At 43.3% G+C, this 16,581-nt stretch overlaps 2 protein-coding genes across 2 annotated transcripts in view; both read left to right on the top strand.

Annotated features, from left to right (window-relative positions):
• Window positions 1-11,405, top strand: part of PDE11A (phosphodiesterase 11A) — a 135,326-nt gene extending 123,921 nt beyond the window's left edge. The window contains exon 20 of the mRNA XM_037397623.1: window positions 6,115-11,405. Within this exon, the coding sequence (XP_037253520.1) occupies window positions 6,115-6,276 (162 nt within the window). The 3' untranslated portion in view covers window positions 6,277-11,405. The remainder of the gene's footprint in view (window positions 1-6,114) is intronic.
• Window positions 11,406-12,407: 1,002 nt separating this feature from the next.
• LOC119152408 (tetratricopeptide repeat protein 30B-like) lies at window positions 12,408-15,164 on the top strand. The gene has a single exon (XM_037397622.1). It carries the CDS (start codon window positions 12,626-12,628, stop codon window positions 14,624-14,626), a length of 2,001 nt encoding a protein of 666 aa, XP_037253519.1. The 5' UTR covers window positions 12,408-12,625; the 3' UTR covers window positions 14,627-15,164.
• The last annotated feature ends 1,417 nt before the right edge of the window (window positions 15,165-16,581 follow it).

Raw genomic sequence — 16,581 nt, 5'->3', positions numbered from 1 at the left:
GAATCACAGTTGCCTGCAGAATTCCCAGCTGAGGGCAAATTCAAAGAACTAAATAAGCATATGAGACTGATACGGTTTGAAGAGTTTTTCAAAATCTATTTAATAGCAAAGCAGAAGACATTGATCAGCTGCTTGGTTAAAATGTTGAAGGAAAAGAGTTAGAAACGTTCTGTCTCTCACATGCTTTAGACATAGACTCAAAACCATAAACAGCAGAGCCAAATAAGAAATTGTTTATGAAGTAATAACTCTTCCTCTTCTGAGCAAACCCTTGGTCTTATGAAATTATTATGAGCAAATGAATCATTTGCAACTATAGCAACACATCAGTTGAGCTACTTCAGTAGGTACCCAGTCCTTCAGTATTGCTCTCCCTTTGATGGCATAGCACGCTTGATATTGGTCAGAGCACATTTGGCTACCAGAAGCTCTACATATTTTCCTTCCTGAAGTACCTGACACATTTTACCAGTGGAGGATCTTGCTTTATAATCATCCCTCTACAGTGTGTGTGTTTACTTACAAAGGAGTGCAGCATTACTCTTGCTAGTGTACCATCACCAGAAAGAAGCACTATGCTAATTCATAGTAGAAGATCTGAACACCTGTTTGTGTATTAGATCCCTTTCCAGGCTCAACTGGCTTCCTTCTGCACTGCTAACAATTTCTACAGAGAAGCTAAAAGAAACTCCTGTTTTCTATCAGGGAAGTTAGTAGTACATTCATTTAATCTAATCACATTTTTAGGCATCAGAAAAAAATTCCCTGGCAGAAATGCACAAGTAATGCACTGATGCATTATGTACTTGACGACCTGGACCTCTCCTCAGTAAGCCCTAGAAGGAATAAACAGTCTCCTTCAACAATGGTGTATTGCCATAATATACTTTCCATACACTCAGCCCCCTCACAAATACAGTATTTTTTTCTGGAACATAATGATTAAACATGGCCCTGAATCAGTAGGGCAAATAATTAATCCATATACACACATAGTCAGAGACTGACACAAGTTAATCCCTATATCTTCTCTGTATTGCTTTATCTTCTGTATTCTACCTATAGACAGTAGAATTTTAGCAGTCTTTTTGGTTTTAGTACACAGGTATATATACAGCAATACTTTTGGGTTTTCAAAACAACTTCCATCAAGCAATTGTATTATGAAGACCAAATCTGTGGATGACTGCAGTACAGGTTCCCTTTTATCTGAACTAATCTGAAGTTCAAGGACTTTCAGATAGATGGCTCACCTTTGGCCTGTCTATTCTCACGTGAAAGCCGCTTCAGCAAAACTCAGGAGTCCAATTCAGCTTTGCTGTAACTGGTCACGACTCCCCTGACTTCAGCAATGCTTCATATGCTTACACCAGGTCTGAATTTATCCCTACGGCTTCTCGGTCACTAGTCCTCCCTTCCAACTCAGAAACTGCCTACATAATAAAAGTGATTCATTAGAAACCACTGGGTTCCAAAGTAGAGTGAACACTGAGACCTATAACTTTTTGATATGTGCTCAGTCATAAAAATGAATTTATATGGTCTTATTCCATAAACTCACTTTACAAATATTAGACCCGCAACCATACTTCCATGAGCTGTAATCTTGTCAAAGCTCATAAGTTAAGCAAGGTCAAAATTGGTCAATATTTGGATGAGAATCTCCAGGGGCAGAAGTATACACTCTGGAGGTCCTGCAGTGTTTGTAAGTTAGCCCATACTGTGCTCCTCTTTAAAAGGATTTGGCATTAGAATACAGCAAAATGTATTTGCTTTAGCTGTACTTTAGACTCTGGCCGCATCTGTGCTCTCTCTCAGCTGTTTCAGCTAAGATGCTTTCCCAGAGATTAAAGTGATACAGCTGATAAAGTCTTCTCCCCCACCACCACCCTTCAACCCAGGAGACAGATCTATCAACAGATGCCTCCACTGCTACCTACCACACTCTCCCTGAAGAGACTTGCTTTATCTAGCAAAATATACCTAAGAAATACCTCTCTATACCCAAGAAAAAACACACTTCCCTCCTTACCTTCTCCCATAAATGGCTTCCTCAGAGGATCTCATGCTCTCCCCCTTTTGAGCTCTTCCTTCAGGCAGCCCTGCACCTCTCCCAGGTGCACACAATATATTGTTAATTGTACCGGAGGAGCTTATATGTAAGAGGAGCTACACCTTGTGAAAGTATGCTGTGGGCAGAACAATACGGAGTCACAGAAGACACCTAAATAATTGGGGGTGGTAGGAAGAAGTCAGTGCTACACAGTAATTTTCTGAACAACACCTTAGTCACCCATCTGAGGTAATATATGGATACAGAAGGGAACTGCAAACCTGCCTGGCTTTTCCTAATGCGGGAGCATGCAGCTGCCAGCGTAACTGCTTTTCCAGCACGTTTTATCACTCTGCTGTTAACAACAGCTTTTACAGTAAGGGGGATACAATGGGAAAGGTCACCAATCCTGTACCAATTGCCGTGTACCAAGGCAGCTGCATTGCAGTGGAAGGACTGCAAGTGGGCATCATCGAGGTCCCGGGCAGAGAGACGGGAACTCTCCCAGGCAGGGGTTCCGTCACCGCTGTGCACGGCTCACTGCCTGCAGCTCACTGCCTGCCTGCTGCGCCAAGGAGGGGCAAGGAAAAGGGGCATTTCTGGACCTAAGAGTTTACGTGGCTGTATCCCGTGTCAGACAGCTGTTGAAGACCAAGCTCCTTCCTTCTAAAGCAAATAATAAATTGGGCGTTAAGAAGCTGGATACCAAATTAGAGATCACTAGCAAAGCTGTTCATTAGAGGCATGCATCAAAAATAGTGGCATGGAGGAGCAGTACATCAAGGGGTTCTCATGCAATAAAATGGAAAGTAAAAAGTGCAGCCAGGAGGTAGAAAACCCTGACTAGGCTACAGCCAAATAAACTTAAATAGCTCTGGGAATAAATTGGTGGTTTAATCCGGATCAGGAACAGGTGCTATGAATGTAATTCAGTAAATGGTAGAGAGCCTGCCAGAAGGGAGAGAAATGTGTTGGTTTCGAGATAATTTCCCAGAAGCTTCATAAAAGAAAATTGATTACTGGAGTTTAATAATTAAAACAGGGCCAGATATATAGTAATCAAATGAGTTTTTAATTACATCTCAAGCAGAAATAAAATCCAATTTGTGTACTTTGTATCAGAAGAGTCCTACTGAAATGCTTTGGTAGCTTGGAAAAAATAAAATAAAAGCTAATTTCCATAGGAATTATAGTAGTTGGTTTAATTAAAAGCCTAGATCAGAATGAGAGAGCCCCAAAGTGAAAGAATACTAAACACAGAAGCAGTGGTTTAAACACCAAATCAATGTCTGAATAAAGACATTTTATAGACCAAGTGCAAAATCTGCACTGTCAAGAATCCCTATCTAAATTACTGTGTAAGAAAATAAAGTTTCTTAAAATTACACTATATATTTTGTGAGTATTTCATTGAATTAATTGTTTGTGCTTTAGTAAAAATGAGTATCAAAGACATGGTTTATTCTTTCTTAAATACTCCTTTATTTCATCAAAGTTAATGTTATTAGTTAACCATTCTTGTAATTTATCTGATAACCTCTGTGCCCCTGGGTTATTAGACTGTAATATGCACTTAGGTATATATTTGTAAGAAATATACGGACTTAAAATGTGTCTACAGCTAACTGTGAGTTAGAGTGATTGCCACAGAACTGTGTGGGTACTTCTTGAATCCATTCTCAATTTACCTGGTCTTCTGGTCTCTGCTGTAGTTAACGCAAAGCTAATTGATTCAAGCACGCTCAGTCCTCCTGGCACTGTACGTGAGAGGGCTGTCTCCTACCATAAGAGCATGGCATATGCCTAGGCCTGGAGGGACAGGCACAGCAGTAGGTCATGCCCAGACCTTTGGATTTGTTAGCTGGCACTAGGACTGAAAGCATCACGGTCTTGGGGTCAGTCTTGGCAAAAAAACTGCACAGAATGGACACAAACATAGCCGAGAGCTGCACAGCCACGCTGAGTTAGTCTACTGTCCCAATGAGCTCCTTCTCCTTCTCCTATGTTGCCTGTGAGAGGTATAGGTTGCTGGTATAGCACTTAGGACAGGATACTAGATTTTGGGCTTACAGATCCCGGGGCTGACGAGGTGTGAGTGCACAATGCCATCTTTGTGCTTAGAGATGTTTGACATATGCTGATTTTTAAACACGAGTTTAAACACCGATTATTTTTTTTTTTACATCTAAAGCTTATATTGGAAAAATACTTCACAGAAACTTTTTCAAGATTTAAGAAATACCATCAAGCTTAACTGCCAGGGGATGGATACTGGCTTTGCACAGAAAGGATCTGATAAGTTGCTGTCAAGAGTTGAGTATCTAATGTGCTGCCTCTAGGCACAGAGTTGGCAATGATAATGCAGATGCTAATGATAACAGCAGTGAGCTTTTCAGGTATTTTCAGGTGTTGCTAATGTATTACTGACCCTCTGTTTCGGACTCCGCTAAATCAGGTTTGAGGAATACACAGTGGTCTGAAATAAAGAGCTAAAAATGGGGAACTCTGAGGCACAGTGATGGGAATGTTACAAATCCACGTCCATTCTATCAAATGAATGGCTATCACAAGCAAACAATACTGTATGTGGCAGAGACTGCAGTAAACTCTGTCTCTTACCCCAGGCCCAAGGTTGCAAAATTATCTGCCCAGTCTCTGCTGTATTCTAAAGAAATAGTTTCAAGCAGATTTGCTTCAAGTTCCACTCAAACCAGCTTCTTACTCATGGCGTGATTTTTCAAAAGTGCTGAGCCTTCATATTTCCTACTGAAGTCAACTGAAATTGCAAGTTTTCAGCACATCTTAAAATCAGGCCATTAACCCTTAATTATCATATAATAGCTCAATTAAAAATCTACCAAGACTTACTTCAGTAGCTAACCAAGCTCCCATGGCTTGCAGACTAGCTATAAAAAAATCTAATTCTTTAGTGGTGTCTGGGCTCTGGGGACCAATAAAGTGGTTGCTGTTAACCCTGCTATTTAAAGCAAATCATGGAAATTATCAACTGCAAAGGTACCTGCTTCCCCTTTCTTTTCCTTATAATTCTGTGCACTTCTAGAAGAACAACCTTTTCTGTCTTCTTTTATTATTTTTTATCTTGCACTAACCCTGTATTTCAAATTACAAATACATATAGTTTCCATGCTATCAGAGAAAGCATGACACCCAACTTTCAGCAAAACCTATTTTTTGCTAATCAAAAAAAGCAGAAAAAGAATAATACTCCTCTGTGTTGAAAGGGCACGTTACATGACCGCTTGGGAGGTAGCTGGTTAACCCTTTTTTCACACCCAGGTTCTGCTGTTACTGAGGTTCTGTGTCTCTTCAGTGTAGGCACAAAGCCTACTGAAGCACTTGTGGTCTTTCCTTATAAGCATTTGATACTAAAGGGGAAAGTGAAATTAACTTCTTACAAAGGTGTGCAGGAATCATATAATTTTGAGGCTGATTCAAAGCTGGCTGAAACCAGATAAAAGATTTTTACTGGCTTCTATGAACTTTGGACTGGGTATGTAGAAAAGAGGTGATTTCAGTGTAACCTAAAAAGAAAACACTTCTTTTTCTTTCATTTTGAGCATACAAAAATGGATATTTTTTTTGCCAGCTTTGGAAAGCACAGTGCTGTTATTGATAGGAAATAAGAATCTAGCACTGGAGAGAATCTGAGGGTTATTTCAGCTTTGTCCAGCTTGTCATCCAACCACTGGATGTCCTGCTTATAGATGCCAGCACTTAGGGGATGCCTCAAAAGGACTGTCTTTAAGGATTACAAGGCTAAAGTAGTTGAGCAGCAACTCTGCCACATTATGTGTGCTTTTTCACATTTTTGGTGGCTTACTTAAAAGCTCAGGTAAAACAAGCGAGATCGATACAGAGATCTCAATGGAACAATAAGCTTTACCTAGACAGAAATTTACAGCTGGCTGTGAGGAGGGTGGAGGCATGGCACAGATTAAAACTCTTGGTATCCTGTTACTCCCTGGACTGTCCATCAAAGGAGTGGACATACCAGCAATATTTTTTCTCTCATCCTCTTATTTTTCTTAATCTTCTTCTAGTGTCTAGTGAAGCTGAACGTGAAACTGAAGCCTATGCTGGACTCCGTGGCAGTAAATAGAGGTAAATGGGAGGAGCTGCACCAAAAAAGGCTTCCTTCTCAGGCAGCATCCTCGTCCTCCTTTTCCTCTAGCTTTCCCGTGTCTCTCAAAGACATAAATTAAGCCTGCAAATGTCAGTGTTGCTTTACGATAAGAGCTGTCTGAAAGGTTTTCATAAGCTTAAGCCCACCATTTTTTCAAGAAATGCTTTCACAGACATGCTTAATTGATTGGATATTATCTTGATGGCGGCATAGTTTGCTTTTACTGGGAGGCTTAGTGGGACTGAAAGAAAGGCCTCTGGTGAGATTGCGCTGGTATCTGGAGCGACACGGAAGACTTAGCACAAGAAGCATTCATTCAGCTGCACTACATTTCAACTGCTGCTGTAAAAATCTGTAAAGCTGACAACAGACTGAAATATAAGAACTTACAGCTTAATGAAATTAATAATACAGAGTAAAACCGGGATGCAAGCTGGTCAAATCATATGCAAGGAGCTGCAGGAAAACAGAATAGTATGTAATTACATTGTTGTTTTGCATCTCTTCAGTACATGTTATGAATCAATTATGCCTGCTTTTGTGATGTTCCTGTCTCACTCTTCCCTCCTCTTTTATGCCTGAACATTCTGAAAAGCCTGCTTTGTATTCTAAAGAAGTATTTTTTTACAACAAAGCTTCTTAGTGATTGATCAGGGCCTTTAGAATTGCCTACCTTTGCTACATTTAAAAACAAACTTTATTATCTTTAAAAACACCAACCTGTCCCTGCTTCCCTAGGAAATTCATATTAACAGTGCAGTAAATTTCTCAGCAAGGGGAAGTTTGCATAAAGGCAAAATATTGCATTGTAATTTTAGAGGGTTTTTTTTCTTTTAAAAAAAGCTCTTTTAACATATTCATTTTTTTAAAAATTACTGTGTCCTGTAAGGAAAAGACTAATGGGCTTTAATGAAAGTAGAATACAAATAAAAAAAGAAATCTGTTGCCTTGTGCTTCAGGTTTATATTACATTGAAAAGTGGACCATGGATAAGACTTCCTAATATAATTTCCAGTTGAAATTAATATTTTGAAGTGGTGGAGAGGAAGAATATCATCATACCAGACCAACTACCTCTTACTTCTCTTGCAGTTCTTTCAGTACAATTTGAGATGCTATTATGGCTAGCACAGCCAGCACTAGTCAAGACTCACATGCAGACGTCTGTAGAGGTGTTCATAAAAATCTAATCAAACATGATAGGTCACAAAACCAAATGCATCTGTTTCTGTGTGATGATGCTGGTATTACCTGGAAGTTGGTCTCTTTCCATTAGTGCAAAGATCACTAGCATAGCAAAACTATGATCTATGATTTGAGAGTGCTTTCTCTGCTGCATGACCGGTCACAAGAGAAGTCATGTTGCAGTGCTTACGGGTTCCCATTCATAGGGGAAAAAAGCCTTTGTACTCCATGACAAATGGGATTCTAAATATAGGGCTGTCTGGCAGCAGAAATTAAAGCTGAATTCAGCTTAGTTTTACACCTGTGCCAAACTCCATTTACTTTAGTGGAATTACCTTGAACTGGCACCAACTTAATGGAAATCAGAATCTAGCCCAGCTGACCAGATGCTAAAAAGAGCTTTCCTCCTTTCTAAGAAAAATGAGTCGTTAGCGCCTTTGAAAAGCTGACTACATCTGTCTGACAATCAAACAGAAACAACAAATCTGCTGATCACTTAAAAAAAACCCACAACAAAACAAAAACACTCTGTACCACTGATCATGTGTGGAAGAGAATAGCTGGAAATTTCAGTACCATTGCAAGCCAATCTGTTAGTACACAACTGAACCACATCACTTTCTCTAGCAGAAAGAAGCAGGGAAGGAGCAGAAACACAGACTGCACAGCAGTGAATACATGCACCAAATGGTAATGTTTCTGCTATTATTTTACCACTTCTTTCCTCCCTGAATAAAGACAGATGCAGGATAGTAAGCAGGAAGCTTTGTAAGCCATACAAAACTTACAGCATGTACTTTATGGGAGAAACGGTACTAGGAACTGACATAGTACTGCTGGCAGGTACACACAGCTTTCCTGAATGTTGGTATTGCATATTGCTAAGTATAACGTAATTTATAGCGCATACCCTACAGCTTCCCCCAAGGTTGAGTCTCCCCTTATTTCCTCTCCTTTTTATTGGCTTCAGTGCGCTGTTGCCCATAGCAACACCCACTGGCAGGGACGGGGATTCAGCACCACCGCAACCTGACATACAGCTGAAGCTCTAACAATGTCAACCATCAATCAAGTGACTGTTTGTAATTGCCTCCATCTATTTCTCCTGTCTTTCGGTATCTTTGCTATTGTGGGTCAAAATTCAGAAACTGCTGACTAATGTTATGGTTCTGTTCCTCCATCACAAGGAAGAAAATGAGAGAGCACGGCTAGATCTTTATCAAATTGTTCTCGGGCAAAATGAAGCAACCCCACTGAAACCAGAGGGGCACAGTAGTGCATCTCAGAACAGCATTTGGTCTCTGAAAGTGATAGCTCAATCTTAAAAAAACCCAACGAACCAAAAATCTTATACTTTTTTTAACACTTAGCTTAGGAATCAGCAAGAGACTTGCATTTTTGAGAGAAAAAGATTTTTTTGTGGATGCGTGCAGTAAAGAAACATACTCCAAGTTTCTTATATTTTAAGATGGTGGAAAACTTTCTAGCTAGTGCTTACAAGCTAGATGTAATTTACAGAAATTTGGTATAATGTACAAAAATTGTATATGCTTTTCCTTATTTCTGACAGGGAAACATTTTCCCAGTACTTGTCAGTTTTGCCAAATTCTTCCAAGATGTGTACAGGAAACATGACTCTGTATGTTATTAAATTGACGTTCCCATGTCTTTTACTTGTTTCCCTGCCCACTGCACAAGGAGAGATCAAAAGCCATTGAAACATAAAACACAGGTCCACAAGAGGAGAGAACAAATCAGAGGGCATGTGGAGAAGAGGGCAGAGACATTGTTACCCAGGACAGTGCTAGCTAGTAAACTGCTGCTTGGCCTTTCCCTTGAGATGCCCAACACATCTGGTCTGCCTCAGCAAGACAAGTCATCGCTTATTTGCCCCAGCTGGTAGTGGAAATTTGGCCTTGGATGAGGGTTCTAGCATTTACAATTGCAGCGCTACGATGTAGTGAGCATGTGGAGCACCCGTAGGGTCACTGAGGCTTCATTCTCCTCCCAAAGGTGCTTCAAGCTCGTTGAACAGCAATGCCTTTTTCCTAGGTGTTCTACTGACTAGTGCTAACCTCAGTCTTGAGTTTCGTCAGGTTTCTTGTCTCACAAATTAGGGGCTGTGAGGTCTCACAGGAGCCAGCCAACAGCCCTCACCTTATCAGCAGAAAATATCAGCAGAAGACCTGGGTCTTCATCCCCATCCTCAACGACAGTTCAGGCCACGCAGTAATCCCACTTAGTATTCCTACCCATGAGGCCGCTTAGCAAAATCAACCCTTCTGCACACACAAAAAATATCAAAAAATAAAAACAAATAAAAAGGCATAAATGCCCTAGATTTGGAGCAGGCTTTTGAACTGCAGGTGCACCTTCCTCACCAGCCTGTGAGGAGTCACAAGGCTGGGCTTGTCACCTGCCCTCCTGCTGAAGCCCCCTACTTGTGCTCAGCAAGGAGATGGGACACCTGCTAGGTACAGCCCCAATTTCTGCTTCACTCCTGGGAGATGCACAGAGCAGACAGGCTTTGGTGGCAGAGCTCAGGACTTCTGGATTAAGCTCTGGATAAAATCTTTCTGGATTAAAGTGCTCCCCTGCAACATGACACTGTGACCCCACTGGAAAACCAAACACTGTCCAAGGCAAGGAACACCTCAGGTAGAGGCTCTGCTGTTGTTCAGACAGAAGGGTTTCCCACCTCCCAAGTTGGAACGAGACATCCAACGCGTGTCTTTGGCCATAATTCAAGCAGTAAAATCAAGACAGTTTCCCCTAAAAGTGCCCCACCATTTTGCCTTTCTGCCAGCCTGGGACCTACAGACAAAACAGAACAGCTTCATAGCGTGACTGAGATACAGACATCTGCCTCTCTTTGCTCCTGCTCCAAAGCAAAATCATGCTTACAAGGTTAGGCAGCTCACAGAAGTTTAAACTGGATGCCTCACCTGGCAGTTGGACAGTGAACTCCCCATGCATCTCTGTCACAGCCAGCCCCTACTATTTGCAGGGCCAGAGATCTTGCTTAGAAGGTCATTAGTACGCTTTTTGCCCTGCAGACAATAATGGCAGAGTAGATGAGTATGTTTCATTTTAGCTCAGGTATTCCTTCAGATGGTGTCCTTGGTACAGCAGCTGCATTTTTCTAGACTGGTGACCTTGCTAATTGATCCTTCTTATAGTGCACTGCAATCTCATAATGTGCCTGTAGTTATCAACAAAGCCAATAATAATATTCACAAACTACTTTTTGAAAACTGCAACCAGCAGTGCCTAACATCATTTGTAATATTTAGACAAATCAATCACAGTGGAAAAACAGGAGAGTTTCAGTCTACAGGCCGAATACTTACATTCCCTTCATAAAAACAAAGAGTCTCGGTTACTAATACATCATGTATGCATTTGAGTAAAATTTTAGAACAGGTTTATTTCAAGGTTATGTAAAACATAACAGACCTTCCAATGCTTAGAGTGTTCTGAGCAGGAAAACATAGACCAAGAAGGTTCTTTATTAGTTTTGTCAGAGAAATGGAAGATTTTAAGAGTAAAATCATGTGAATGGGTTCTAACGTAACAATGAGGTGGGAGGTATAAATCTGCTGAAATTAGACACTCCAGTGATTTCCATCATTTGAATGTGCCAGTACTGGAATACATACTGTATATTGCTTGTTACCTTTTCTTTCTTGGATTACTTTGTATTTAATTACCAATTTACAAGCATGTTAGCCACTGCATCTTACAGTTTTGTGGGGAATACCATTATAAGCACTGAACCTTTGCCTATGGGAAACAACTGCCACATGCACAGAAATACTGTGTGTATGTTCTAATGCAAGTGAATCCTACATAGTTTCAAAATGTGTAACTTCAGACTTCTGCATCCTTTTCGCACTTTAAGACCATTACCCTCATTGTTTTGCTTTAGTAGATCAAACAATGCTGATGCAGCTTTTTAAAGCATGTTTTTGAAATTAACAACTTGGTTTTATTGATCTCTCTAAAAAAAATATATTAAATAATTTTAATGGTTTGCTGTGATTTTTAAAAAAAGTATTTTTCTTTGAAAGTACCTTGTTGGGATGAATCAGAGCTGTATCAATTGATTACTGAACCACACAAACAGAGGACCAGGAAAACACAGGCAACCGAATGGCCAGATACAATCACTGAAACATGATCTTGCAGCACGTCGCTGGGAGCAAACCAAACTTCACTGGGTACACTTGGCATTAATCTGGAATGACTAGGAACCAAGTCTGGCTGGCAACTCTAACAGCACTATTTACAGAAATTATAGTTTGTGATCCTGGCTGTATCATTGTTCAGTAGAAATACTGGGGGGGGGGGATACCCTCCAAAGAACAATTATGTTTTGAAATAGTTTCAGAGAAGTTAGAAATAATTTTGATTTTTTTAAAGCTGCAGGAAAGCTGGTGTACCGTACTAAGGTACAAACATCTGTCCTTCCATCACCCATAACGAACTTTGGATCTCAGTAGGCTGGGAAGGGAATGTTTCACATTCAAGAAGCCCAAGACATCAATAAAATACTTAACAGCCTGTGTCCTAGAACTGTACGTTTATCTTGGGGCCTGCTTTTGGAGTGCCACTTACTGCATAACCAAACATTCAGCGTAACATAGCACATAGCACATAACACAGCACTCAGAAGTAAACCAAAGGCAGCTGAATTTGATTTCACACTTTCCAGCCTCGCGAAATACTGAAACGGGACGCACAGGAGCCGGAGCCCTGAGCCGGTCTGGAATCGTCACTAAATGGCCCGTCTCACTGCCCGGGACGTGAAACACAACAGGGAACAGAAAATGGCCGGCGCACGCGGCTCCCCGCCGGGCCCCAGCTCCCCCTGCGCGGCCGCCGCCCCGCCCCTCCGCGCGTGGCGCCGCGGCAGGCCGCCTGGGGGCGGAGGGCGGGGAGAGCGGAGAGGCGCCAGGAGGGGTCGCACCGCGCCCGGCGCCCGCCCCCGAGCCCGCTCCCCGCTCCCCGGCCGTGAGGTGGCGGGGCCCGCAAACGGACGCCTCAGCGGCGGGCACCACAGCTCCCGCCGTGCCCCGCGGCCAGCCGCCCGCCGCGCCGCCCGCGAAGCGGCCGCTTCCGCTTCCGGCGTAGCGGCCGGGCGCGTGGGGCGTACTTCCGCTCCGGCGCCACCCGTTGCCACGGCAGCAAGGGGCCCGGCTTCCGCTTCCGCCCCGGCGGCAGCCGTTGCCGTGGCAGCGGCGATGGAGGCCGCGCCGGTGCCCGACGGGCAGTACACGGCCGCGGTCTACGGGCTGATCGGCGGCGGGCGGTGCGGGGAGGCGGTGGCGCTGCTGAGCCGCGAGCTGCAGAAGAGCAGCCGCTCGCGGGCAGGGCTCTCCCTGCTGGGCTACTGCCACTACCAGCTGCAGGACTTCGCGGCGGCGGCCGAGTGCTACGAGCAGCTGGTGGCGCTGCACCCCGAGCTGGACGCGTACCGGCTGTACCTGGCGCAGGCCCTCTACAAGGCCGGGCTCTACGCCGAGGCCCTGCGGGCCGCCAGCCCGCTGCTGGACCTGCCCGCCTACCAGGGCCGGGCCCTGCGCCTCCAGGCCGCGATCCACTATGCCCAGGGCGACCTCCCGGCGGCCAAGAGCCTGGTGGAGGAGGCGCTGGCCGCCGCCGCAGACGGCGGCCCCGGAGCGGCCGAGGACCCCTCGGAGAGGGCCGACGCCGAGATCAACCTGGGCTGCCTGCTGTACCGGCAGGGGCGGCACGAAGAGGCCAGCGGCAAGTTTGCCGGCGCCATGCAAGTGTTGGGTTACTACCCTGAGCTGTCCTACAACATGGCGCTGTGCTGCTACGCGGCCAAGCAGTACGCCCCTGCCCTCAAGCACATCTCCGACATCATAGAGCGCGGCATCCACCAGCACCCAGAGCTCAGCGTGGGCATGACCACGGAGGGCATTGATGTGCGCAGCGTAGGCAACACTCTGCTCCTGCACCGCACGGCCCTGGTGGAGGCTTTCAACCTCAAGGCGGCCATTGAGTACCAGCTGCACAACCTGAAAGCGGCCCAGGAGGCACTCACAGATATGCCGCCAAGGGCTGAAGAGGAGTTGGATCCAGTCACGCTGCACAACCAAGCGCTAATGAACATGGACAGCCAGCCCACTGAAGGGTTTGAGAAACTGCAGTTTCTTCTGCTGCAGAACCCCTGTCCACCAGAAACTTTTGGAAACCTGCTGCTTCTCTATTGCAAGCATCAGTACTACGATCTGGCAGCTGATGTGCTGGCAGAGAATGCCCATCTGACCTATAAACTGCTCACACCTTACTTGTACAACTTCTTGGACGCCATTATTACTTGTCAAACTGCCCCTGAGGAGGCTTTTCACAAGCTAGATGATTCAGCAGGGACAATGACTGAGCAGCTGAGAAGGCTCACGAAGCAGGTACAGGATGCTAGGCAAAACTGGGATGATGAAGCTGTAAAAAAGGCAGTTAATGAGTATGATGAGACTCTGGATAAATATGTGCCTGTCTTGATGGCCCAGGCAAAGATCTACTGGGACATGAAGAACTACACAATGGTAGAAAAGATTTTCCGCAAATCAGTGGAGTTCTGTAACGAACACGAGGTGTGGAAGCTCAATGTGGCTCACGTACTCTTCATGCAAGAGAACAAGTATAAAGAAGCTATTAGCTTCTATGAGCCGATAGTTAAAAAGCACTATGACAACATTCTCCATGTTAGTGCCATTGTGTTAGCTAACCTCTGTGTCTCCTACATCCTGACAAGCCAGAATGAAGACGCAGAGGAACTGATGAGGAAGATTGAGAAGGGGGAAGAGCAGTTGTCCTATGATAATCCTGATAAAAATGTCTACCATCTTTGCATTGTCAATCTAGTCATTGGTACCCTCTACTGCGTGAAGGGAAACTATGATTTTGGTATTTCAAGGGTCATTAAAAGCCTGGAGCCGTATAACAAAAAACTGAGCACTGATACGTGGTATTACGCCAAACGGTGTTTCCTATCCTTGCTGGAGAACATGTCCAAGCACATGATCATGCTACGAGACAGTGTTATTCAAGAATGCATTCAGTTTCTGAAGCAATGTGAGCTGTATGGAAGAAACATCCCAGCTGTCATTGAGCAACCCCTTGAAGAGAAGAGGATTCACAGTGGAAAAAATACTGTTACCTATGAAGCCAGGCTTTTGAGGGCGCTGATGTATAAGATTATTGGGTGGGCTGCATAAATGGTGTTCCTGTACAGTAGAAATGAGAAATTTGTGTCTGTTCTTTTCTTATGCTTGTGAGGTTATGCTTGCCCTGCTAGTCCATACTGGCATGTGTTTTTCTTGATTGCTTACCTTTAAAGATTTTGTCCTATATTTTAACAACATTCAGTGGAAAATACAGTATTTGTATGAAATTAACCTGCACCAAATAACTAGGAGCATCCTCAGCAATCTGTCATGTTAAATACACCTTAAGGTATGTTGACCAAGAACTTCATTACAGAAATACCATAGGGTTTTCACCTGTAAAACATTTTATCCTTCTGAAATTTTGACCGAGTTTCTTTTCATTAGTTGACAGTTGAAAATAATTTGTTACTCATCTCTTCTAGCACAGAAATTGAAGAAACAGAGTTAATTCCCTAATTTCTGCCTGTGTCTGAAATTTTTCTTCTGTTTTTTCCAAGCTATTTTTAATATGCTACAGACCATGTTGATAGTACATCTAAACATAAAAAATAGCTTTGTAATAAAGTATCAGTCCTACAAACATTAACATTGCCTTTTGCTAACTCAGTAATAATGCATGAATGTTCTGGCAAATTGTATAACTAATACAGGGATCAGGAATATATTCCAAGAATGATATATGAGGAGGATATATTAGGATGGTACCTCGGTTTAGGTCTACCCTTGTAGTAAAGTTCATTATGAATGGACATAAATGGCTTCAGAGACACTGCTCAGTACTGCCCCTCAGCATCTGCGACCCCCAGAGTCCCTGTGCCTGTGCCACCTAAGCGGCAGCTGTTGCCCTCCAGACCTGTTTGGTAAGGTGCTTACTTAACAACATAGTCCTCCATTTGCAGCCTGGCCTGCTCCTTTAACCCCAATACCATTCTTAGAATATACCAGTCTATGGTAAGAGACCTTGTGAATGTAAAATTGTATTATTTTCCATATTTCTCAAAAAATCATGTGACTTCCATTTCATGCAAGGCTTGCAACTTCTATGCTTACATGGAAAAAGTTCACTTCTCAGTTTCCTCCTTGTAATACTGTTCCTGCATCTCTTAACACCTCTCTGAAACCTTGTTTATCTGCTTAATTCATTTACTTGGCATCTCCATCACACTGGCATCAGGCAATGCATTTTCTCCACAACCTTTCCATACGTTTTCAACCCTATTACATGTTTCACAGCTAAGTGAGGCCAAAATACCTTTCAGTGGTTTTATGAAGTTGGGTTCTGTGCCCTGTGGCTGCTCTCCTTTTTGTGTATTCTGCCTTCTGAAGCAATGCGTGACCTGAAGTTTTTTAAATAAGGATCAAAGATCTGTGGCTTTAACTCATTTGCTTACCTTTCATACTGGTTCCCTGAAGAGCTGTCAAGGGGAAAGTTTCTAATTGGGCTGCATGTCCCTCAAAATCCAGTTTCTATGCTGTGGTTTACCTGGAAAGAAACAGGACACCATTTTTGAAGGCTGCTCTATTATAAAGCAATAGAATGCTTAATCCTTCCACAGAGTTAGTGGATATAGGGACTGAGCAGGTCTGCAACCATTTCAACATACAGGAAGTCAACTCTGCTTATCTGCTGGGACAGAAACCTGTCAGGGCCAAGCATATCTGTAGCTAAAAGAAACGGCTGTGGGTTAGGTAATGTTACAGTTAACCCAAAGCTTCCTATAACAGTAAAGTAAAATCAAATTTAACAGTGTCCAGAATGGGAAAATATTCTAGAGAGGCTAGAGAGCAGGCAGGAGGTGTGGCAAGGTGTCCTAGAGAGGCCTCCATAGCTTATTACTAGTCTGTAAAGCCCCCGATTATGGTGATATTAAATATTTGCCACAACTGCTTCCCCACGAGGAGGAAACCCATGATTTCAAATTTTGTTTACCTCCATGAAGCACAGCAGCAGGCTGCAAAGTACATTTCTAATGTACAGTGGAACTGTATTATATATTATGTAG

The sequence above is a fragment of the Falco rusticolus genome, chromosome 8 (assembly GCF_015220075.1).
Source record: "Falco rusticolus isolate bFalRus1 chromosome 8, bFalRus1.pri, whole genome shotgun sequence".
NCBI classification, from domain to species: domain Eukaryota; kingdom Metazoa; phylum Chordata; class Aves; order Falconiformes; family Falconidae; genus Falco; species Falco rusticolus.
Note: the sequence above shows the minus strand (reverse complement) of the source record. Positions and strands in the feature narration are given on the sequence as shown.

What these genes read in the sequence shown, in the direction of transcription:
- LOC119152408 (XM_037397622.1), top strand. Translation starts at nt 12,626, where the DNA reads ATGGAGGCCGCGCCGGTGCCCGACGGGCAGTACACGGCCGCGGTCTAC.